This window comes from Natator depressus, chromosome 9, assembly GCF_965152275.1.
Source record: "Natator depressus isolate rNatDep1 chromosome 9, rNatDep2.hap1, whole genome shotgun sequence".
Lineage (NCBI taxonomy): Eukaryota > Metazoa > Chordata > Testudines > Cheloniidae > Natator > Natator depressus.
Window position 1 is genome coordinate 61,719,333 of NC_134242.1, and position 25,624 is coordinate 61,744,956.

The 25,624-nt window shown below is 47.4% G+C and overlaps 1 protein-coding gene and 1 non-coding gene across 2 annotated transcripts; both read left to right on the forward strand.

The window, feature by feature from the left end:
• The first annotated feature begins 1,679 nt into the window (after positions 1 to 1,679).
• On the forward strand, positions 1,680 to 1,751 carry TRNAE-UUC (transfer RNA glutamic acid (anticodon UUC)). The gene has a single exon. It is a non-coding gene; the product is annotated as a tRNA-Glu (tRNA).
• Positions 1,752 to 12,848: 11,097 nt separating this feature from the next.
• LOC141993534 (regulator of cell cycle RGCC-like) lies at positions 12,849 to 24,523 on the forward strand. The gene is made up of 5 exons (XM_074963081.1): positions 12,849 to 12,972; positions 18,377 to 18,532; positions 19,359 to 19,439; positions 21,151 to 21,213; positions 23,068 to 24,523. Exons 1-5 carry the CDS (start codon positions 12,939 to 12,941, stop codon positions 23,073 to 23,075), a joined length of 342 nt encoding a protein of 113 aa, XP_074819182.1. The 5' UTR covers positions 12,849 to 12,938; the 3' UTR covers positions 23,076 to 24,523.
• The last annotated feature ends 1,101 nt before the right edge of the window (positions 24,524 to 25,624 follow it).

Sequence of the window (25,624 nt, forward strand, 5' to 3'; positions counted from 1 at the left end):
ACAGCCGCCCAGCCCTCTCCTCCCCCGCCTGTCAGGTGACTGAAGGCGGAAGGGCGAGAACTGCCGCAGGACCGCGAAGGGTGGGTGAAGCCAGGGCGGCCATCTTGCGTAGGGGCAAATTGCCCATAAGTGAGGCATTGCTTCAGTAGCCGGCATGATCACTGGCAGCCTGGCCCGGAGGATTGGGGGGCACCACCAAGCCCGCTGTTGTCAATGGGGGTCATGGGTGCTCAGCACCTTGCAAGTCTGGGCTCAAGTGTATGACTGCAGAGAGCCTGGGGTGCATGTAGGATACAGACTTGGGCCCTGTCTGCATGACTGGGGCACCTCTGGTGTTCTGTGTGTAGGATGCAGACTCAAGCCCCATCTATATGACTGTGTATATGGTGCAGGATTGGGCCCCAATGTTTGATTGGGGGATATCTGGGGTGTGGCATATGCAGTGGATATTGTGTCCTGGTGGATTCATGTATGGGGTGCAGCATCAGGTCACATGTATGATTAGCATGTATGGGTTGTAGCTGATGGGGTACAGGATTGGGCCCCGTGGGAATGATTGGAACATGCATGGAATAAATAGCGCATGGAGTGAAGGGTTGGGCACTGTGTGTATGATTTGTGCATGCACCTGGTGCTGTATGATCAGTTCCCAGGGGTATGATTGGTGCATTTGTGGGGGCATAGTGTGTGATGTGCAGGATCCAGTTCCATGTTCATGACTGACACCTGCTTAGGGCATAGAAGCAAGTCCCACACATATGATTGGCACATGTACAAAGTGCAGAATTAGGCTCAGAGTGTAGGATTTGCACATATGGGACATCAGGCCTCAGGTGTAGGATCATTGTGGGAGAGGGGAGCATTGCAGAATCAGGGCCCAAGTATACATATTAGAGATGGGCCTTAGCTGCAAAGTTTGGATCCAAATTTTCCCAAGATTTTGTTTGGATACAGGATTTGTCTCAGCCATTAACAAACATTTCCAAACATTAGCACCATTTGGGGGTATTTGGCTCCAAGATTTTGATTTGGCCCATGATAGAGACTGGACCACTCCGGTTGCAAAATTTGGATCCAAGTTTATGGGTGTCTCACTCCAGGACTTTAGTTCACACCCAACCTGGGAGCATATTGATTATTCCATCCAATACCACAGATAATGCAATGTAACCTATGGCTGGGTTGAATACAGGCCTATGTAGAACCATGCTTGTTATAATCCCATATGGGCATGTCTAGATGGTGTGCATTAGGGCACGTCAAACTGGTTAGACATGGTTTGTGCATGCACACTGCAGGAATGTTGCAGGTTTGCATTTACCAAAAACTCAGTATTATTCAAGAGGCATCTATTTTCCCCATCTGATCACTTTTCCTCAGTTTAGATACAGAGGACAATTTTACCTGGGGTGATATGATTAGTCCTAATGCCTATCGCCACTATAAGGGAGTGCTACAGTCATATCATAGGTTTCAGAGTAACAGCCGTGTTAGTCTGTATTCGCAAAAAGAAAAGGAGTACTTGTGGCACCTTAGAGACTAACCAATTTATTTGAGCATAGGCTTGTTTGCTAGAGCCAAAGGCAAGTAGAAAAGGACCGAACAGATCAGTAAGTAGGACAAATGAAACAGCAGAGAACGACTATGAGAGAGGCGGAAAGAGAACCTCATTCACCACCTCCCATATGGTCTAGCGGTTAGGATTCCTGGTTTTCACCCAGGCGGCCCGGGTTCGACTCCCGGTATGGGAAGTTTCACTTTTTCCCCTCATAATTACATAGTTTACAAATTAAATTATGTTTAGTCGGGTACACTAAACCCCGCCAACAAATACTCCTCTTTTTAAAGGGCGAACCACGGTGCTTTAAGCAGGTAAAACCCGCGCAACATGGGCTTGGAAACAAGGCGCATAGCTGAGACGCTGGCGGGACGCGGCCACTAGATGGCGCGTCGCTCCATGCCGGAGGCTAGCTGCATAGCCCGAGCCTCCCAAGGGACCTTCCGGAGCGCAGCTGGGCACAGGCTGTGTTACGGCTCCCTGCTGTTTCTTATTTGCTGGAATAGGAAGGGACTCTTCAGCGCTCTGACTTTGCAACCTGAGATGCAGGTAATACCAAATACCTTCGCTGATTTCCTCTTAGTACCGGTGGATTTGGGATAAATTATTTTAGTTTATTTGGCAAACCGCCCATACTGGATTTAAGGAAACCAGCTCGGGTAGATTTGGGGTGCTTTCCTCCTCCTTGGTACAGCTCCCCCAGGAGGGATATTGGCAGGGATCAGGAGACCAGTTCCCAACTTTTCCCCAGCTGCAGAAATCCATCCCCGGTGGAGGTGCTGCATCTGGAAATACTGGCTGCTTTCACCTGACCTCCGGCACAGATTGTGTTTGAAAGCAGAAACAGCTTATCATCCCTATCTTCTTTGGATCCATGCAGAACCTGCATTATAGCTCTTTGCAGTAGTGCCCAGGAGGAGCCAAGGTCAAGGAAGAGAACCTCGGTGTGCTAGGCGCTGTACAGATACATAACCAAAAGGCAGTGTCTCTCGTCCCCGCCCAGGGCTTAAAATCTACATACATAAATAAGAATCCATAGTAAAATACATACATAAATAAAAAGGAAGAAGAATCTTGGCCATCCACAGGACAGATGTCCTTCCGAGCTGTGAACACTGCTGTACTGCCTGAGCTCCTGCATCGCTGACAATGGAGAGAGAGCATTCCAGCCCTTTGTATTTCTTGACTTTTAAATGCAACAATACTTAGCACTTCTTTACATTTGTTGAGTGCTTCACAAACACTTAGGTCTGGTCTACACACAGTTTTTGTACTGATTTATTGGTGTAGGCTGGGGGTGTGATTTTCTACCACTAGAGTTATACTAGTACAACCCCTAGTGTGGATACAGTTAGGCTGAGAGAAAGGTGTCTGATACTGTACATTTATGGTAAGAAGGCCTGGTCCATACACAGTTTTTGTACCTACTTAATTATTTCAATTAAGGGTGTGATTTTCTACCAAAATAGTTAATCAGTATAACCTGGAGACCTGGTCTACTCGAGGAGAGTTTTGCCAGCATAGCTATGTTGCTTTGCCGCACCAGCAGAGGGCTCCTAGTGTGGACACAACTTGTACTGGCAAAACTGCACTTTTGGTCCTATACAGTAGCTAATTCCAGACCCCGCTAGCAAAATGAACAGTACCAGTAAAAGCGCCAGTATAACTGCGTCTCCACTAGGGCTGCTGCTGGCACAGCTACATTGGGCACAAATCACACCTCTGACTGACAGAACGGTGCCAGCAAAGCTAGTAATGTAGGCCTGGCCCTAGTGTGGCTGCTGGTATACTGGTGTAAAGGTACCTAATAGAAATTTGCGGGAAAAAGCTAGACTGGCATTAGCATCTTTATGCCAGTATAACTGTGTCTACACTACACGGTTGTACCACTTTAACTATACTGGTACCACTTTTGAGGGTAGCCATGTGTCACAGATCCCCAGGATCGGTGCTCAGACTCAGAGGCTGTAAAGCCAGTAGGGACCATCATGATCAGTCTGACCTCCTGCAATTGTAGGCCATTGAACTTCACCCACCCACTCCTGTAATAGACCCATAACCACTGGCTGAGTTACTGAAGTCTGCAAATCATGATTTAAAGACTTCAAGTTACAGAGAATCCACCATTTACATTAGTTTAAACTTGCAACTGACCCATGCTGAATGTTGCAGAGGAAGGCTAAAACCCCCTACGTTTCTCTGCCAATCTGACCCGGAGGAAAATTCCTTCTCAACCCCAAATATGGCAATCAGTTAGATCCTGAAGATGTGGACAAGACCCCCCAGCCAGCAAGACCAGGACCGGCTCTACGTTTTTTGCCACCCCAAGCAGAAAAAAAACAAAACAAAAAACCTGCTGAATACACCACCGCCGGAGAGAACAGGAACGTCAGAGGGAGCTGCCGCCGAATTGCCGCAGACGGCGAGACCTGAGCCACAAGAGTCGCCGCTGCATTGCTGCCACGGGAAACAATGGAGAGGAGCTGCAGCCAAATTGCCACCGGGGCTGCTGCCAGAGTGCCACCCCAAGAACAGTCGGAGTGCCGCCCCTTTAGCAGCGCCGCCCCAGGCACCAGCTTGCTTAGCTGCTGCCTAGAGCCGGCCCTGAGCAAGACACCGGGGAAAGAACTCTCTATAGTAACTCAGAGCCATCCCCATCTAGTGTCCCATCACCGAGGCCGTTGGTGCTATGGCTCGGCTTTGGAACAGTCTCTAGGGGGAACCTCTTCCATAGGCCAGGTCCCCCGTGGGGTCTCACACTTCCTCCAAGGTAAGCCATGCATCTTCACTAGCTCCTTTGACTGGAGCTCTGGGCCTGCAGCACTCTTGCTTCACACTGTGAGTGCCAGTCAGGAAGTCCAACTGAGACAGACCCCTGATGGAGACTTGTTCACTCTTCAGAGGCTAATGCACCTCGCCAAGCATTTGCAGTGACACTTACACAGCGTTGTCAAACAAGTGGGGTTTATTAGTCATCTGTAACAGAGCATAGGAAGTCCTTAGGTTAGCATAGAGGAATGTAGGTTAAAGCAAAGTCCAGTCTGGGGAGCCCAGCATCCAGCCAAGCTGTACCCCATTGTGCAAGCTCTGTGTGTCTGTCAGTTTAATCTCCTTGGGCTGAACCCCAGGTCAGAGCCTCCCAACTGCCTCCAGCAGCCAACACTTATCCCGCACCTCACCTCTCTCCAGTCCTTTGTTCCTGAGCTGGGGAGATGTGGCTCAGCCCCCCCACCCCAGGCAGGGAAGTCTATATCTCTCTGGGTCACTGGTTGATAGGTATCAGTGTCTGGGCAATTGGATTTGCCATTGTCTTCTCAGATGCTCCAATGATATGGGGATTAAGGCCCAGATAGCTAGGTGACACCCATATCTATGTCTCTTAGCTGTGTCCTTTCCTACCTGCCAGGTAATAATGCAGCACACAGGGGAAACTGAGGCACACACAGGCTTCTTAAAAATATTACAAAAAATTTGCACTTTGTCTCACCATGACCGTAAAGTGCTATGCCAGTTTAAGCACCTTATTATTTTGCAAATGCACAAGTGGTGTAATAAAGGTGGAGAAAAGTTCAAACAACAAAGTATAAAGTAGGAAACTAAAACAAGTGTATAAGTCAAAAAGAAAATATCAAAAGTGTCAAAAGGACTTAAGTAAGAATCACAGGCATTGTCACTGTTCAAAAGCATTGGGGTCAGCAGTGTGGCATCTAGGAAGTCCTCATGATAAACTAGCCTGACCACCACACCTCTGACATGGTTGAGCTTGCACCAGAGGTAGCGTGGCAGCTCAAAACCAGGCAGTCTCTCATCAGGCTGAGTGATGAGGAAGGTATTTCTTACAGAGGGACCTGCTGGTTCCCATTCTACTTTCCAGAGTGTGGCCGCATCCACTGTGGGGACGGTTGGTAACATAGTGCAGACTGGTCTTGTGCTGGTCAGTCAATGGCAAGTGCCTCCTGTATATCTTTGAAAAGTGACAGTTACGTCTTAATATCCGTATAGCTGTACCTACACTAGGGGGTTGTGCTCTGTGTCTTCAAGCCTTACAGCAGCACAAAGTATATGAGAAAGAAAGACATGGAAGAGGAGGTTGTTAATTTAACTAATTTCTGGCATTGTGAGTTATGGCTGAAGAGCCCCCATAAATTTCACCTTCTGGCTAGATCTGAATTAGAGGAGCGGCTGTTGTTATTTCCTTCCCTCCTCCCTGCTGCTGGACGTGGGGTTGTCACAACTTCTTTCAAGCAGGGTGGTTAGCCTGGGGCCACACATCCAGGCAAAATCCCTCTGTTTACAACTCCCATTGTCAACAGGGGAGTTCCATGTCCGGAAGGTTTGCAGGACTGGGCCCGTAGTCCTAGTCTAGGCTAAGATTTAAAGGAGGGATGTCAGAACGTGTTCTAACATTTGAAAAGTCTAGTGTAGACAAAGCAGTGCAGCCTTTAACACATGTTAAACTGATCCAGTGAAAGCCTAGGCTCCTTCCTTGGCTTCAGTTTGACCAGTTTAGCACATGGTAAAGGCAATCTACATCAGATCTTTCAAATGTGTTAGTTAGAATGTGTTAGCTAAGGTTCTACCATCATACCTTCAAACCCTAATCTAGACAAGTCCTTTCTAAAGACTACACTCTATTAGATTTGAAATATTTGGATGGTCTCTGCATCCATGTTCTCTTATATGCAACAATGTTTGTGTTTTGTTTGACTGATGTAGGGTTGTGTGAAATAGTCACCCCAAAATCTGAACCCCTCTGAATTGGAGGTGTTGGCATTTCATTGAGATTTCATCAAAATGATCTGATTTCATCCCCAGAAAGTCAGCGTTCGAGGGAGTGTAACAGGGCGGTCTGCCCTTTTAAGGGTCAGGGTGCTTGGGGCCAGCCAAACTTGTTCAATGATGAGACCCATCTGGGAAGGGATCAGGTGATGCCTTTAAAGCTGGAAGGGAGGCTGTGTCCTGTGCCTCATTGCTGGAGCAGAGAGCATTCCAAAGGGAAAGACCTCTGGGTCCTGGAGTCCAGTAAACCGTGCTCTGAGGGAAGGGCCTGAAAGAAACCTGAACATGGAGTTGATCCTTCCTGGGCTGGGGGAGACAAACCAACAACATTAGATGGGAGTTTACTCAAAATTCAGGTTATTTGGGAGTGAAAAGCTCAGTGTTGTTAAAACATCAAAAATCTCCTCCTGACTAAGGTCAGTTTCTGCCTGAAGACATACAAACACATTTGTGAGGAGAGTGTTAGCTGGAGGCTGGGCAGTTACATCTCCCGTGAGGCACATCCAGTCTGGGCCAGTTCCTGTTCTGGCCTGCAGCTCGCAATCCACTAAAGTAAGCGGGTAGGAATAATGACGCGCCATTCACCTCTGCTCCTCATTGTCCCGGGGCGCTTCAAAACTTACCAGGATGTCCTGGGGAAACCCTCACCCCCCTCTACCTTCCAGCAATGTGATTTTTCAGACCCCTGGCTGGAGTCTAGATGCATGTTGATAGCTAGTATAGCAATCAGCCAACAAGCTAAGACTAAGGGTGTTCTTGGGGCAGAGAGGTTAGAGACCTTTGCTTGCAGTGGGAAATGTTAGGGTACAATCTCATACAGTTTCATGTATAGACCCTGAAGCAGTCCACTAAAAATGAAACCATCCTAAGGCTGGATTGTGTGTTGCTAAGCTCTCGAAGGCACTGGGAGACTTTCTTTCATACACTGATTCTGGATTAAAGAACAAGTTAGGATATGGATCGCACTAAGCACGGCCAATTATCTATGTGAAATTAACCAATCCCTTCCAAAGTGTCCTGTCCTAGCATGCACTGGGCCTGGTGTAAAACCCAGGCTGGATTCTTCATTCTTCTTTGGTTATTTTAAAGTCCTGGTCTGTGGTGTGGAAGGGAGATCATTGTGGTCCCATAATCCCCTGGGGACAGCTGACACAAAAGCGGGTTAAGGGCATGTGCTTTGAGCATCTAGAACTGATTTCATGGTCCGCCTCTCAGCCTGTGCTAATCCCATTTCTTAATGGGAGTTCTGTGTTCGGCTCCTATAATAGGTTTTGCGTTTCATACCCATGGTCTCCCGAAAGCTCTTAATACAGTGATGAGCTAAATGCTGAGAGCGCAGTCATGGTTCAGGCAAATGTTGCCACCAGCCCAGGCTCAGCCACGGCTCCCACATGGCCTTCGACCTTGAATCCTTGTTAGTGAGAGAATCCGGGACACTAAGGTTAACTCCTTTTCTCTTCTCAGAGCCCTGGGGACTTTAATTGACACCATAAAGGACCATGATGCAATGTCTGCTCTGAGAGATGGTGCCTCTAAGAGCCCACCACATGTACTCTTAGCAGTGATGAATGAACCTTTTTTGTCACTGAGGGACAAGACTACAAATATCCCCCATACATTCCAGCCATGAGAAAACCAAATGAAATGGACACCTTTTCCTCCCTTTCCCCCCTCATTTCTGTTTGTCTTTAGCCTTGGCCCATCCAGCCCATAGTTAAAGCCACCAGTCCAGCTGAAAATATGGATTGGAAGTGGGATGAACAACTCTCCCCTAAATATAGGGGGCCAAATTCTCTGCTAAACTCCATTGGGATCAACGGTGCTGACTCCACTCCAACAGAGAATTTAGCTCAGTGGCTTCGGTTGTGGTGCTTTAATATCCCAATGCACAGAGGTGAAATGTGGATACTTAAGGCGACTCTGGATGAGACAGGAGTTGTTTAGTGATACGTCACACGTTGAATTGGGAACTCTTGTGTTTGCGGCAGGATGGTACCTGCTCTCTTGATTTTTCTCAACCACAGGCTGCTTTAGAGCCCCAGAGAAAACTCAGTCGCAAAGAGGAGTCATACACTCCTCCTGCCACAGGGTGTCAGAGTTGGACAGAATTGGGCTAGGCAGCTCAGGAGTCAGGGAGTTGAGTTTCATTTCAAAGGAAAGGGATATTGTCACATTGTCACCTTGTGTTAGGGCCTCTGTGTTGTCAGGTCATGCTGCAGGTAGGGGGTTTTCCACAATCCAGGATGTTTTGTTTTTGCCTCTGGCACAGGAGAGAGCAGCGAACATCTGGAGCATCCAGCAATACTCAGGACGGGTGGGAACCAAAGGATTTAATGAAGCAATCTGTGTACATAGGCCTTGCTTCTGAGCATGCTAATGCTCTGGACAGCTTGTCCTGCCTTGAAGGAAAGGCTGCTTCCTTCAGAAATAACAGCTGAGCTGCTACTATTTCAAGGCATAGATCCAATCTGGCAAAAGAGTGATAACTCACATCTGTCTTTCAGATGGGATATAAAACCAAGGCTCTGACCTCGTGAAAGTTAAAAAGCCCAGGAACCATTTAATGGGGGCATCAACCCCAATTCTGTCTTGGGGAACATGTCCATGTGGACATCCCCATGTCATTTCAATCAGAGATCGAATCATAGAATCATAGAACTGGAAGGGACCTTGAGAGATCATCTAGTCCAGTCCCCTGCACTCAAGGCAGGACTAAGTATTATCTAGACCAGTGCTACTCAAAGTGGTGGTCCGCGGACCGAGCCATCGGCTGCCGGTCTGCGCGCTCATTGGAAAAAAAATTGCCGGTCCCCCACATCAGATAGCTTGAGAAGCACTGATCTAGACCATCCCTGACAAGTGTTTGTCCAACCTGCTCTTAAAAATCCCGAATGATGGAGATTCCACAACCTCCCTCGGCAATTTATTCCAGTGCTTAACCACTCAGGTGGCTAGGAAGTTTTTCCTAATGTCCAAATTCTTCACTCCCCCTCCTGAAACCTGTTGCATAGTGCTTCTGGCAAATCATCGTAGCTGGAAACACTGCCAGTGGCACTGCATTGAAAATAATGGAGCTAGTCAGCTGCTGCATTCCACCCCAGAGGGTGCTGCACTTAAGAGCTTAGTGAGTGATCCCTACATATGCAGCATGTACATTACTTTGGGATCCTTCCAAATGAAAGGTGCTCTATAAATATTGCAATTAATAGGCTTGCAAAGGATGCAAACGACCCCTTTCACTTCTTTCCTGGGTCTTCATAAAACTCAGCCTCTACAGTCAGGATTTAATGTGCCAAGTATCCAGTGAGGGGGGACAGGCCCCAGGCCCCTGTACCAGTCACCATTGGTGTCATTCAGCTGGCCCCAGGCCCCCATGCCAGCCACCACACATGTCACTCGACTGGCCCCAGACCCCTGCGCCAGTCACCACTCATGCCAATTATCCCCACGAACTGCTGCTATATGTTGTATCTCATTCCCACCTCCTTTGTCTATTCATGTGTCTCTTTCCACTGTAAGGTTGGTGGGCAAGGGCCTCAGCAGCAAATGTGGACGTGGGCGGGACCTGCACACAAGCTGCAGGGGATTGAATTGCTACAACAGCTCTTCTGACTGAGCCTAGGACTAACTCGAGCTCATCTTCTCCCTCTCCTGGTGAGGTCAGCATGGACTCGTCTCTCCGGATGGGAGCCAAAGAGCTGTGTGAAGGCAGCTGTGAGGCTGCACAGCAGAATTACAGATAGCCAGGAACTACAAAAACCCTAAGCCAGCAGCACCAGGAGCTCGCCCGTATTGCACATGTTCTGTGCATTCTGCAGCAGCAAGAGTAGTCAGCAGGAATAGAAAATAGCATATGTGAAACACCCGCATATTGGGAGCTTGCATGTTCCATCTCTGGCATCTCATCATGCTGCTCTACATTACACCAGAGCAGGATGGCCAGTCCCAAATATTCAAAAAGTGAAGAGTCAGCCCCCCCCCCCCCCCAAATCATAAAACTGGCTTAAAAAATCACAAGATTTCTTAAATAAAAACTTAACTTTTTGGTTCTTTTTCTTTGCCTTCTGGCTTCTGAGTCTTCAGAGTGCATTCAGGTCACATTTTTAAGCTTTTCTCCACAAGCAGAGCTTTTTAAATGGAAGCTGAGATTCTCCTGCCACCAAATGACTCCAGCTGCTGGGGTCTGAAGTAAAACACTAGGTATCACGAGACTTGAGATCAAATCATCACAGCTGGCAACATTCCCAGTGGTACTGTATTGAAAGTAATGGAGTTATGTCAGCATAAACCTGAAGCACTGGAGAATCAGATGCCTTCGTTGTGTGTGATTTTAACTCTGTAACCTAATGCTGCATAAATGCTGGCTTGATTTATTAGATTTTTTGTTTCTTTAAAGAAGAAAAATATGGAGCTCCCAGTCTTGCGGCACATATGGACTCCCATCTCTACAGCTGTTCAGCTCATGGAGCTAACAAATTCATTGGTTTTATTAGCAGAACTTGTAAATTCTTTAATTTAGAGCTCTACTTGACTTGCAGAACTTACAGGCTTTCTCCGCTTTGCCAACGGAGTTTTTAAATTCTTTGAACCAGCTGGTGTGTTCTTAGGACTCAGTTCTGCTTAGTGCTGAGAACCAGGGGCGTTGAGGTCACTCACTCAGCACCCATATGGTTAACACCTCAATCCTGAATTCAGATCTGGGTTGCAATCACTTGCGCATGGATAGAACTCTGTGTGGGCACAAACATCTGCTCACGTGTAACTGATTGCAGGAGCAGGGTAGATTTCAGGACATGTTCCACCATTTATGTTAAGGGCTTGTCTACACAGGGAAATAGCCTGGAATAGCTAATGTGGAAAAGTTATCGCTCTTTAAATTCACACCCTTGCTTATTTCGCAATAGCTTCCCCATATAGAAAAGCCCATTGTGTGTGGCTTTCAGACTTTCTTGTCTTTGCTAAATACGAACCAGGGCTTATATTTTCAAAAATCACGAGTGATTTTTGGGTGCCCAATTGGAGGGACTTTAAAGAGCCTGATTTTCAGACAGAGCTGGGCACTCATCTTCTGAAAATCAGAATCATTTATAGTGCGGAGACTGGACTCCTTAAAATCAAGGCACACCAAGCATGAGTCATTTTAAAATGCAGGCTCCTTTTTTTCCAGACCAAGCCAGACCCTTTGTCCTCAGTGACATTAATGGCAAGTTTCCACTTAGAAACTGAGTGAATTGTTTTTCTTTGCACCTTCCCCCAAGTCCTGAATTTTTGAGTTTGATTTAATTACAAGGAAATGCATAGCATTGTACCAGCAGTAGTTACAGCTCATGTAATCAAATTATGAATTTATCCTAAATACTCAGATCTGTGTCTTAATTGTGAACTAGCACCTTCAACGAACAGACACAGAAGGAAGCCAGTGTTTTCAAACAGAACAATTTGGGATTTACTGGTAGAAACAAGAATTACGGGAAACATGCAACCTACCAAAGTAAGCATGTTAAACTCAGCTCTTTGACAAGTGATTTTGCTTTTTAGTTTGTTTTTGACATTGTTAATTTGAGACTTGGGACCAAAGGAGGCACTGAGAAAAGGGTGATTTTACTGACTGGTGAAGTCCCCCACCCCCTCACCTGTCTGAATAGTGCTAAAGCATTTCTGCCCGGAACACTTGAAGCCCTCTTTACATGAGCTCTCAACTATAGGAGGGTGTTATGGGGCCGTCCATAAATTATGTAACACATTTTGGGTACTTTTCAAGACTCATCCACGCTGTGTAATGCTGAAAAGGGCCCGTCCCTCAGCTCCTGCTCTCAGATGCCTCCACATACCACTAAGGGATGTATCCATCCCCTCTGCTAGCACCCGGACTGAGCACTCTTCCTCGTGCATAGACACGTTTTAGTCTCCCATCCCTTGCAAACAGTCCTGGATACCTTTCTTTCCTTCCCTCCCGTAAATGTTTCATCCTCGCTCTGTCTAGATACCCTGCGAATCACCGCCAACAGAGGCTCTGCCTTCTCCTAATACCCCACAAACACATCACTGCCTCACCAAGGCATTATTACACCCAGGCACCTCCCACCCCCCCGATTTCAGTCCTCTCTGGAAACACCTCCACTATCGAGTCATCAAGGTTTTCATCCTTTCCGCCATACCCCACGCCCTCCAGGACTTTATTCTCTTCTGCAAATTGCTTCACACACACGGGTTAAATACTCCTACGCCTCCGGTCTATAAGCCCCACGATGCCCCACACTGGGCCCGTCGGCAGGATCCTGAGCGATCGCTCGGTGCCGCGGCGTGTATAGTTTTTCGGCCGGACATACGGCATTCTTTCCGGGACGCACGTTCCATTCCATTCACAGAAAACCCCCTTCTTTCAGCCGCCGCTCCTTGACAGGCTGCTGGGGTTTGCTAGGCGGAGCCCCGCGAGCGGCCCTCTGATTGGCTTAGCGCGAAGGAGGGGGCATGGCCGAAAGCACAAAACTTGCCGCGCCTGTGTGAAAATAGCTCTTAGAATTTAGTCAGTTTCATATTGTGACCTATTGTCTTCCTGTGCAGAAGAGAAGAGAAGAGAAGAGCGTTTCCCCCGCTGATCATGGCCAGCCCCACAGAGAACATGAACAATGCAGGTTAGTGCTGCCTCCTTCTGTATTAACTTTCCCCCTTCTCCTGTGAATTATTACAATTATATTTGATCATTGAAATGCAAATGAGTTTCTATTCATTAATGTATTTGAAAACTCTTATTGACCTTTTCTGGCTGTTTTGTTAAAAACCTCGTAGCGCTTTATATGTTTAACCTTGCCTGTCATCCTTGGAAAATCCAATTTCTAAAAAGGGATAATATCGAAGAGGTTGGTGCATCGGTTTGAATGCTATAGTATGAGTTAGCTGCATCACTACCTCTGATCTTCTTAGGGGGAGAAATAATTGTTCAGTGTGTTTGTATTTTTTAAAAGATCTCTCTTCACCCTCGCTTATAGAACTTCTCTCTGTTCAATATAATTTGTTGCTCTAGATTAAAATCACAATAAAGCATCATCATAAATGGTGTTAAATAACTGAAAAAAGGTTTTATTGAAAACAATTCATATCACAAGAATTATTTCCACATGCTATTTTAAAAAATCCAATATGCGGTGTGTATTTTTGATTATTTGCCTTTAACCTAAAACCTGATCAGAGGAAAAATGCCAGACTTGTTCCTTTATTTTTAAACCAAGTACAGTGAGCTTGCTCTTTCATCTCTTCACTCATACTAAAGAGGGAAAGGTGTTCTCTTAGATATACATTTTGTATGTGTATTTACTTTGTTTGTGTACACCGTCAATGAAAAAGGAGTGCCTACCCTTTGCCTTAAGTAATCCTTGACATATTTTAAAAATAAAGTTACACAAATAGACTCTTTCCCCAATAATTAACATAAATCATCACACAGCAACTAAAATATATATCTCTGATCTTTATGATCTTGCAACAGTATCCTCCCAGCATCTCTCAGCCCCAGAAAACAAATGTACTTCAGACCAAACTTCAAAAGAAAAGAAGAAAGAAATAGATGTGTTCCTAAAAGTCCAGGTCACAGGTTTGTGTCACAAAGAGACATTCCTTTTATTGAAATAATAATAATGTGAACAAAAAAACAACTGGCATTAATAATAAAACTCTGCCTGGTTTCAAAAAGCCATCAGTAACCAGCCATCCAAAATGTCACGAATCCTATAGTGCTTTATTATGTTTACAGATAACTGCAACTTGGGTTCAATTAACATTTCTTTTTGTGGGATCACAATAAATAAATAAAACCAACAACCCCAAAGCCCGGCAAGCTTTCCTCCCCTTCTCCAACCCATTATGCTGTTCCACAAAGCTAGTGTGAGTTGTTTAACATTTCTAAAGAGTAAACTTCCATGTGGAACTCTTTTCACCCTTTGGATAGAATTTTGTGGTCTGATTCTCAGCTCATTGCACTGGCTTCAATGGATTAAGGATTTCAGGATCGGACTGTGTTCTTATATTTCTTCCTTCTTCTCATGAATGTTAAAGGATGGGTAAAAACAATGGGGAGTCCTTGTGGCACCTTAGAGACTAACAAATTTATTTGGGCACAAGCTTTCGTGAGCTATAACCCACGCTCTTGTGGATTTGTGTCCCTGCATGCAGGGAGCAGTATCCATACACAGCCACATTTTGATAAAAATCCCCCCTGCCCCAATTTTTTTTCTTGATCGTGTACTGATAGGCACTGACCATGAGAGGCAGCTCCAGCTGCCAGGCTTAAAGGGTACAGAGGGGCGGCTGCAGCATTGAACCTCAAAGCCTGTAGCGCCTCTCTCATGGGCAGGCAAGTCAGCTGTCTCCAGTGTTAACCCTGATTCCTTCCAAGGCTGTGGGGGGAAAAAAACCCATCCTGGAATCACGCTCCTGTAAACTGTTTACTAGCCATTAATTATTCCAAGCAGCACCTTCTCTTCGGCAGCTTTCTCCCCATGAAGCCTATCTGCATTGCATTTCTGCCCAAAAGAGTAAATACATGTTGTACAATGGAAGGGAAAAAAGGTAGACTGCTTTACTGAAGACTAGGGAAATATTCTAAGGGTTTTCCCCTCTAAACTGTGGTAAGAACCACAAAACAAGTTATTTATTAGGGACTTTCAGAGAGCCAAGATATGTCGCTCAGAAGGCGCTCTTGCAGCACAATTCTACCTCCTCTTGCCATACTCTGTAACTAAAAACAGTTGCTGGTGGATAGAAGTTGCATTGTGTATGTTTCCTGCCATCTGCAGATACCCTGTGTACCGTTAGCCTCATTCTTGAAATGGCACAAGGATCGGGGCAGTAACCGTTATCTCTCACTCATATGCACACACCCGCACATGCCCGTGCACACCCACACAGAAGTTGGGCTTCATCACATTCTCGATTATCTTGTCTGTGCTTGTGTTTGTAAGTGGTTTTAATTATAAGCTGTAAATGCAGCAGGAGAATTTTCTGATCTTTCTGAAAGCTGTTATGCATGGGTGACCGATGAGATCTTCCTCTGAGAGTGGTACTCTCAATAAATAGCCATGAATTTACAAAGATAGAGCTGGATCGCAGCTAAGCTAAATCCAGAGTAACTCAGTGGACTTAAACCTGATTTATACCAGCATAGATGAAATCAGAACCCAGCTTGTGGATCTCCCAGTAGGTCACAAGGATCCATTTCAGTTGAGTACATCAGTTCTCATACAGGTCAGAAGGGTTTTTTGATTGTTGTTGTTTTTTTTTTTTTAAAGTCTACTGTCAAGAAAACCTCAGTGGAAATTAGCACATAGACAATAGGCTCTTGTATGTGATTGTGATTGAACTTGAAGCCAGCAAGGCAAGGAGGTTGATGGGTAAAGGAGCAGGATGGCTTTCCATTTTCAACTTGCCCTAATCTTCATGAGTATTGCAGGGGGTCTCCAATTCACAGAGGAGAGTGTATTCCATACAAAATCTAATCATAACAAGCTTTTCCTTGCTCAAATTGGCTTGTATCAAAACCTTTGGGTCTCATAAACACATTCTATTGTGAGTTGAGGAGGGAGTGCGTGTGAACAGAAGAAGTTTTCAATAGTCTTTCGGGGATCAGAGCAAATGTTTATATTGTAAACTCTTTGAAGCTAAGATCTTATTTTAAGCACTCTCTGCAAAGTGCCCAGTGTGTGCTGATGTGATCCCAAGAACATTACATGCTTTCTGGAGATAATTAGCCTCTTCTGAAGGGAAATGATGAGGCAAGGTAGTTTTGGGGGTCAAGGCATGGACCTGGGATTTGGGAGATCTGAGTCCTATTCCAGACTCTGCCACAAGCTTCCTGTGGGACATGTGAGAAGTCACTTGGTCTCTCCGTGCCTTAGTTCTCCATATGTAAAATGGGGGTGTCAGTGCTGTCATGGGGGTGTTGTGAGGACAAATCCATTGGGCAATTAGCTACACAGGTTTCCAGCAGTTGAGGATCTGGCCTCTTAATGTTTGTGAGCCAGCCATCTACTATGGTGGTGGGCCTATATATAGGTGGCTAGAGAGACCCAGCTGACAGGCCTGTTTCTGCTCACACACCAGCTTCCCAGTGGAGGGACTCCTGACTCACCCCACTCTGAGGGAGAGCAGAATCTGGCTCTGTGTAGTGTAGAGTGGTGGTTTGTAAATGTGCTGAAGACTCTCTTGCGGTCCTGTGGTGCATCAGCTCAGCTCTTCTTTCTGCAAGTTTGTAATGTTTCTTTATTACACTCCTAGGCTACTCTGTAAGTTTCTCAAGGCCAGCTGTGTGGGGGGGAAAATGGCAGTGGGTTAGTGTCTTCCCTGCTGTAACTCTCCTGAGGGCAATGGAGTTAAACCAGGGAAGACTTTGGTTCAATGGGTCAAAGTCAGTGGTGATGTGACTGGTTGTGACAATTAGTTGGGCTACAAGCCACAAAGTGCTGATGCACCAGCTGGTGGGATGTCCATTGAAATCAAAGGAAATAGCTTTTATTTGCTCCCAGCTGCATTTGGCACATTCTTGCTGGTGGAACTGCAGAAGGGACATGCTCACTTCTCAAGGGGGAAGAAGAAGAACCTTGCACCATCCATCAGCAACCCTGCTGCTCCTTAGCTGGCTAGAATTGCTGGCTCTCTTACAGCCCTCCTTAGCCAGAAAGCTGGTGTCCATAGCAGTTGGGTGGAGTGAGGCTGAAAAAGTTCTGAGGGGGGTGAGCAAGAGTTGTCTGTCCAGTTGCTGAAGCTGGTGGCCTGGGGTCGGCTCAGATGCATCCTGGAGTACATCTGCTGCTCTACCCCAGGCTGGGATGACTGCACAGCTTTCCCAGCACTCCCTGCTGCATTTCAGATGGTTTTTTTTTTCTCCTACAGAATTGCCAAAGCTTACAGTCCCAGCTCATAGCTTCGCAACAAGGAAGTCAAATTATAGAGGAGACTCTGCCAATTGTATTTATATTGCTTGATTTGCACGTAGCTGGAGGGCTGGCCCTGGAAACTCACTCAGCTCCCAAGGAGTAAATACAGGGCTCCTTTAAAATCCTGACAAAGTTTCCCCTACAAATTTACATCCCTTGGTTTTCCCCCTCCCATGCCCATCAAAAACCACTTGGAGGAATCCAGTGAACTGGCATGATCTGATTCCGATCTCACGTTGGTGTAAACTGGGAGTAACTATTGAAACTGATGACATTACACTCGGGTAAGGCAGTAAGTGAGATCAGAATCAGGCCCAGCATCTGTCTCAGATTCTCTACTGCACAACTGCATCCGTGCTGTTGCTGGCACAGTTTCAATCATTCTGTAGACAGAGCCCTGGTGTTCTCAGGTCACACTCATGAGCACCACTGCAAATGAGTGGCTGCACAGTCATTGGCTGATTAGGACATGTTGGCCAGTCAATCACAGGGATAACTGAGAGCAAGTGGTTGATGTTCATATCTGACCCACTAGTCCATGATGCTGAGAGCATAACTGGGATTGGCTGCTGGGGTGTACATGGTGGGGAATGCTGGGGGTGGATAAAGGCACACCCAGGCAGCAGCTCCTCCTGTGTTCCATTATGTACGTGGCTAAAGGTGGCCATCCTACGGGAATGCTCTTCTGTTCTACAGATCACTTCAAAGTTGCTTTTCTAGTCCCTCCCCCTTACTCAGATCCAGGGTCTGACTCTGATCACTCTCACATGGGCTCTACACTGGGGTAACATCACTGACCTCAGGCTCCTAGTCTGTCTGCTCTCCTCAGGGCACTGAATTCCCAGTTCTCCCCCAAAATCTGGCCACTGTTGATGCGATAGCCTTCTCCCATGCAGCTCCCACTACCCAGGACAACTACTGTCTTCTCCCCATGTCATCTGATTTTCAAGCTTCACAGCAAACCTCTTTCCTCCTTTTCCCCATAATTTCCCTCTCCTTCTGATATCCTGATCCCCTTTCCCACCCTGCCCAGAAGTACTCCTGGGTTCTATGTGTGTGTGTTTGCCTTTGCCTCCGAATGACTCACCGGGCTGATCTATTGACTCTTCAGTGCTGCCAGACGACCTCCATGACCTCCTGAGGGAGTTTGACGAGGTGATCGAAGACTTTGACAAGGGTGAAGTTTGTCAGTATGAGCAGCATCTGGAGGAGCTGAAGAGAAGGACCCTCCCCAGTGTCTATGACAGCGGCATCGATGAGCTAGAAAGTGAGTTTTGGGGGCTGTCGGTGCAGAATAAAAGGAGTCATGGTGTTCACCTGGGGCGGGGGTGTTTCATCACTGGGGAAAACCCCACTGGGAGGGACAAGGGGAACTTGTCTGCCTCCTCCATCCCCACCCAACTGCTTACTATCTTGCTGGAGATCCCTTGAATGTGGCTGCAGGGCTCCTGCAATTTTACCTCCTCAACAGTCTGTAGCTGCACCTCTGGTTTGTTCAGTGATTAAACTTCCAGGTCATTCCGTCTTTGAGCATCCCCATGTTGGCCACACATTCATGGGTCTCTTCCCTCTAGGGCTTTGTTAGGTAGCATCTGTGCTTACTTTGAGGGGCTGTGGTATCTGTGTGCCTGACAGGTGCATCTTTAAAGTCAAGGGTTTGTCAGCCTCTACATTGTATCCCCCATGCGAGAAGGGATTTAATGGCTTCACTGCTGCATAACATGCCAGGGTCTTGGGCCAAAACCCACCTCTCTGATCTTTCACTGCCCTCATGTGCCTGTGATAATCCCACTGAAGTTCCAGATCACTCTGTTCCACCATCACACCCAGACTACAGAAGATGCCGTTAGATTGAATTTGGCCTCTGCTGGGCTGGTAAAAGAGCGTTGTTCCCTTTTTGTAGCTGAGATTTGTAGCAAGAGTGATGCAGTTCAGCAACTCAGCTGGCAGAAAGTGGGACCCAGCAGCTAGATTTGGGAATCCATGTTGCACCATGTTGGCCCCTGTCCCCTGCTGGCATCTTTATAATGCCCCTGTGGCTCTTGGAGCTAGATGATGCCTTGGTGCAGTGACTGATCTTGTTCTGTATGCAGGTACCAGCACGTCTCCTGGGAGCAGTTTAAACTCCAGTGAAGAAGATCTCAACACATCGGCCAGCACTGCTAACTCCAAAGGTAAGACCAGGACACCGCTCCATCAAAAAGTCCTCTTCAAGGGGTACCATGGGGAATCCTATTTAAAGTGTCCTCAGGGTAGAAGTATGCAGGATCTGAGCCCATTTCCTCAGCGATGGCCCTAGAGAAATTGAATGCATTGAAGGTAAGGTGCATTCAGTTCAGTAACTGCAGCGTATCCATGTTTTTATGTGGGAATCCTGGCTAGAGGGTTGTGTTCTGTGAGGAATGGAGAGGAGAGTCGACTCCCTCTGGATTGCAGAACATGCATGATGTTACCGAGCTATGTTTCTGATCCAGGCTGGAATCCAATCTGATGGGTCCATTCAGAGCTCATGGATCCCAGCCCAGAACCTTGTTACTGAAAGGGTCACCCAGCCCTGGCACTGACAGAGGGCCTAGCAGAGGGTGATCTCAGAAGCGGTGCCTTGCACAGGAACAAGAGCAATACTTGGGTCTGTAGCCCTGATTTTCCTTCTACATCAGAACGCCACTCATTTGCTTGAAGTCACTCCTGACTCACCCCAGTGAATGTGAGAGGAGAAGGGGGCCCTTGCCTACAAGCTGTCAGTTCCTCCTGATATTCAACCCGAATTTTCCTTCGCTTAAGTTCAGCCCATCAGTCCAGGTGACACCCCTTTGGACCACTCCAAACCCCAGGAGCATGTTGGCTGGGCTGAACTGGTTGTGCTAATGGGGATACAGGCTGGTGGTTGCACAAGGACCTCTAAGGAGGTTTGTTCTGGGGTGACATCCTGTGTCCCCTGTAGAAATGAGACTGGAATCTGTATGAGGATTCAGAGATTAGGGAGAGTCCCCTACACACACTTCCATGCCACAATAAAGGAACCATGGCTTACGTGTCTGATGCTCTCCCAGGCATCTCCTGGGGACACCACCACCATCCCTCAGGCTCTTCAATTCCTAGTCAGGACTTTGGAAAGGCTATCCCCAGGAAAATCCATCCCACATTTTGCCCTAAGACGAGTGTGTACAGTGCAGGGCCTTGAGAGATTAATAAGTGATCATGTAGGGCTGATGTGATCAGTAAGGATCACAGTATAGACATCTTACTGTCAAGTCTCAGTGCTTTGGTTTAAGACGTTCCCAAGGACCTGGGCCATAATGCCAGGCAGAACAATCATTTGTACTCCAGACTGGCCATCAGAAATACCCCACAGCCCAGTTAGATTTCACATTAAGGCTACGAGCTAGGGATGCGATTCCCCGGCTCATGTACACATGCCCACGCCAGCTCAGTGAGCACTCGCATGAGTCTAAAGAGTGGTGTCGTTGTGGTAGCCCAGGTAGTGACCGAGGAGGCACGCCTGAGCTGTGCTGAGTGCAAACCGCCTTAAAACAGCGGGTACGTACTTGGCAGGGCTCAGCCACCTCTGCTGCAGCTACCCGTGCTACCGGGCCTCCGCTGTTGCAGCTGCATGGAGTGAGTGCCAGTGTGTGTGTGCACAAGCAGGGGAATCCCACCCGTACTTCACAGTGTATATAGCCTGAGGCTAGTCTATAAACGACATCCCAGATGTTCCAAATCCTTGTGACAAGATGTGCCAATGGGTGATGTTATGAAAGCAGTAATAGTAGCATGGCCTGAGCAGCCATGGGCGGAAGAAGCCGAGGAGAATCCCTTTTGTAACCTGCACTGGGATGGGTGTGGCATGCCGAGCATCTGACCATGGATCTTTCTCTCTGTTAGCTAAACTCGGGGACACACAGGAGCTGGAGGAGTTCATTGCGGATCTGGATAAAGTGCTAGAGGGTATGTATGGAGCCTTGATCTCTGCCATGTTTTGGTGACTGCTGAAAGCTAGATCCTCCACTGGTGGCCATCAGTGCAGCTCCCCTGAAGTCAATAGAACTACGGCAATGGACCCAGGCTGACAATTTGTCCCTAGGCATGACTGTGTCTGACCACGCCTCTCCCTGTTCTCCACCCGGTGCAGTCCCTTGCAGGAGCTCCGCCTGTCCTGTGGCGGCTGCATCCTGCTCTCCTTTAACGTTAGGAATTGTACCTTGACAGACAGCATGGGAACCTGGCAGGTGTGAATTCTGGCCTGCTGCCTCCAGAGCTGTAGAGGCCCTGGGCTGGAAGGTGGTGTCTAGGCTACAGTGTATCCTCCTGGGTTAGTCTGGCACAAGGCAGCCATGGCGGGGAATGTAATCTAGTGTTTAAGGGTGGGGTTTTCAATGGGAGTTAAGGGCCTGAATCCCCTAGAGCACCACTCAGCTCCCATGCAATCAAATCTGGGCTCCTAAGTCCCTCAGGCTTGTTAGAAACACCAGCATTAAACACTAGTGGACTCTGGAGATCTTGAGTGAAATCCTGGCCCCATTGGAGGCAATCGCAAAACTCCCCCTGACCTCAATGGAGCCAGGATTTCACCCTGGGATTCCAGTCTAGTCTTTTCCACCCAGTTGCTGGGGTGACCTTGGGTGAGTCTCTCCTTTCCCCTCTCGCACCACCCTTTCCCATCTGTCAAGGGGGGGGGGGGTGATGATACTGTCCAGCCCTGAGGGAGGTGGCTGGGGGGGCCTGACAGATATTGGTGAAGTGCTGGGCGTGCCGCACTAAATTCTACAGTCTCCATCATTCAGGGCTACATTGGCCCACTGTGTTCAGGGCAGCCCTGGCATGCTGCCGCCCGAGCTCTGCACCCCTGCTGCTTCCTTGCAGCCCCTCTCTAGTCTGAGAGGAGAGGGGAAATGACAGCACTTCCTGATTACATTTGTCTTGCGCTGTGCTGGCGCTGGCAGGAAACCCCCCAGAGAGAGCTGGCCCAGGTTGGATTTCCCCTCACTCAAGCAGCCGGCTGCAATGACAAATCAAACTAGTGTGGATGTCCAGCATATAGGATCATCTGTGGTGACAGCAGGAGCTCAGGACAGTGGACAAACACTGACCCCAAGGCCTGTAACACTGGCCTTTACTGAGCAAGGCGAGAGATCTTTCCTGCAACTCTCTCTTTGCCTGCTAATGGAAACCTAGGGGGGGTTTACATATGCAGGTGGGAGAGGGTTTCTAGCTTCAGTTTTGTCTAAGGGAAATCCTTGCCCTTTTCTGCCATCCGTATGCAGGGATACTGACCGCAACCTCTGGCCCACTTCTCTAGAATGAGTAAAAAGCTGTAAATGGAATCCTCTCCCATTCATAATGGCTCACTTGGGAGAGAAGCGGTGATAACAAAACGCTGCTCCCCTCCAGCACCTGGCACCCAGGCATCTCCACGCTCTTTGCAGGATGGCTGGTCTCCATCTTTACAGATGGGGAAACTGAGACACAATTAAGGTCCAAACTTTCTAAAGTCATTTTTTGGTGCCCAGCCTAAGGCAGTTAGGGTCTGACTGTTTTCAGATGTGCTGAGCAGCTCCCCTGGAGTTCCTTTGTTACTTAGCACCCCTGAATGTCCCCCCACAGAAGTCACAAGTTCAGCTGGTCATTGTTGAAATGTTGGCTGTTAACCCCAAGCAGAGCCAGGAGCTGGATCCAGGAGGCCTGATTCCCAGTCTCCTGCTTTAACCACTACACACACAGCCTGGCAAAACAGGGTTTGGGTTTCCTTTGCATTGGCTGAGTTCAATGGCCTAACAATACATTTTCTTCTTTGCCCTGCAGAGATGTGAGATGCTGTCTCTGGCCGGGAGTTCTGAGAAGAGGTTATGGCAGAACTGAGATGTTTCTCATTGTTCCACCCCATCCTTTCATGTTCTGCTCTGGAAGAGCAGGGTCTAAAATTCATACCCCATGGGGCAAGGATAATACAGGCACACTTTCCATCTGCAGAGCAACTGTCCAGCAACAACAGACCTGAAGTGCAAATCCATCATGCCTGAGAATCCTGGCTGGTTTCCTTCTGTCATCTGATTGTCCCTCTTCAGACAATCAGCATAAATGGCAAATACTGATTCATCTCAGGGTGGGGGGACCTGCGAGTTGGGATTTATTTAGGTACTGGCCTTGGCATGTTTCCTTCTGCATTTGGTGGGCTACTAACCACAAACTTTCCACTTTCAAGGCAAAATTTCTCCAGTTGTTACCCATAGCACTCCTCCACCCTCCTCTTCCCAATGTATTGTCTCCCCATCTCTGAGGGTAGGGTAGAGTGTTCTGAGGAGACCTCTTTACTCTGAGCAGAATTGCAAGTGCTGGAATTGTAAGCCAATGTTAAGCTACCCCTGGAGTCCAGAGTCCCATCTGTAATGAGAAGGAAAGCAGGGTGAAGCCTCTTTATTTCCCAGCTCCATCAGGGTCCTCTCTCTGAGAAATTGTACAGTCTTTCCTGGGCCTGTGGACAATGGTTTTGCTCTTAATGAATCTCCTGGCTCCTGCAGTACTTTAACACTGCAGGGCTCTTTGGCAACAGTGGTAGCTCTTCTGGCAAATACCACCTGCAGCAATTGAGGGGCATCTCCATTTTAAAGTTGGCTAAATGTCTGCTCATGCTCTAGGCACCTTCCATACGGGTTTCAGATGGGTTAGGCTAGCAATGGATTGCCATTTATTGTAGTTTGAGTAGAGAGAGACCCATACTAACCCTCTGGATCTCCATTAGAGGTATAATGGGACTGTGCAAACCACCAGAGCTGAACATCCCTCAGCTTTGGATTTGGGTCACAGCTTTACAGCTGATAACACCAAATTTTGTGTTGATCCATATTGACCAAAGGAGGCTGTTGAATCCTAACAAACGGCCTTTAATAATGATTCCGAGCCAGATCTCCGTTGACGTCCATGGAGCAATGCCAAAGTACCACCAGCTGAGGGTCTGTGCAATGAGGTGTCTCTCTTCAGGTTCAGGAAGATAGCTATTGCCTAAATTAGTGGCTTTCAACCTGTGGTCCGTGAACCCTTGGGGGTCCATGAACTATGATTTCCAAAGGGGTCCACATCTCCATTTGAAATTTTTTAGGGGTCTGCAAATGAAGAAAAGGTTGAAAACCACTGGCCTAAATAAAACAGATAATGGTTCTTACTTTCTCATAAGTCCCCAGCTGTTTACTGGATGTCTTCAGTCCAGACCCTAAGTGCCTCTGCCTTGAATGCTTGTATTCTGTTGTAAATATTGTAAAATAAGGATGATTCTAAAATTTTTATACAGACGTGCATGTATTTTATGAATAAAAGGATTCTGTGGAATTTTTGCTTTGCGTGGATTTGCTCTGTGAATGCTGCCTCCAAGGCTTTCCCATTCCTGGAGTTTCAGAGCTGTGCACTCAAGTAATCTTGTAGTTATAGGGTTGCACCGAACCCCATGGACAAAGGATCTGTGATGGGAGCTGGGGCTAAGTGATTCTCCCAAAAGGGATATGTTTGACCCTTGGGTCACCCTGAGAAATATCACAGCATTCAGACAGAAGTAGCCAAGCAATGAGGATGCTTGAAAAAGGCTTCAATGGGCATGGTGACTCATATGCAATGACTGCATCCTCTGACCCCTGGAGCCCTTATTACAGCAGAGAGGTGACTCTGTGATAGTTGAGGCTGAGACTTGTTTTTTTCCTACAGTCTCCAAAAACAACATGCTGAGTCAGATGGTCTTGAACATGACTGTGCTTCAGGGGAGTGTCAGCAGTCCAAATCCGAGTCCATTTCACCAAAGACTTCCTGAGATACAGCCCCCTAAATAATAAATCCAATGATATCCCAATGTTATGGTTCTGATAAAATTTTCTCACATGTGGGGTTCAAACTAGTCTCTGATCCTCCCCAAACTGCTGTCACCTGCTGGGGATTGTTCCCAGCTACTGTCTGACAAACCACTGCCTCTTTGAGGAAACACTGTTCAAAGAGTTGTTTGTGCTGATGAGCCAGAGGAAGGCACTTGCGTGGCCGCAGCAGGACAGGGCGTTGAAGGCAAGTCCAAGTGTTCACGAGCAGCCTGACCTTAGCATGCGATGGCCATTAAACCCAAACGGCACCTATGCTACTGTGAGTCTGAGCATTGCCCTTGTCAGCTTTGTAAAACGTGTGTTTGTGCACCTGAGTTGCTCTCTGCATATGTTCTCTAGGACTACTTCAGGAACTTCACTGCTGGTTTACAAGCCAAGAAACTTTCCTAGGGAGACAGGCCACGTGGGGTGGGGTGGAGAATCAGACTGGAGAACAGGAGTGTAAGACTGCAAGGGACAGGATGAGGTGTGAGTGTGACAGGCCGTGCACAGATGAATGTCTG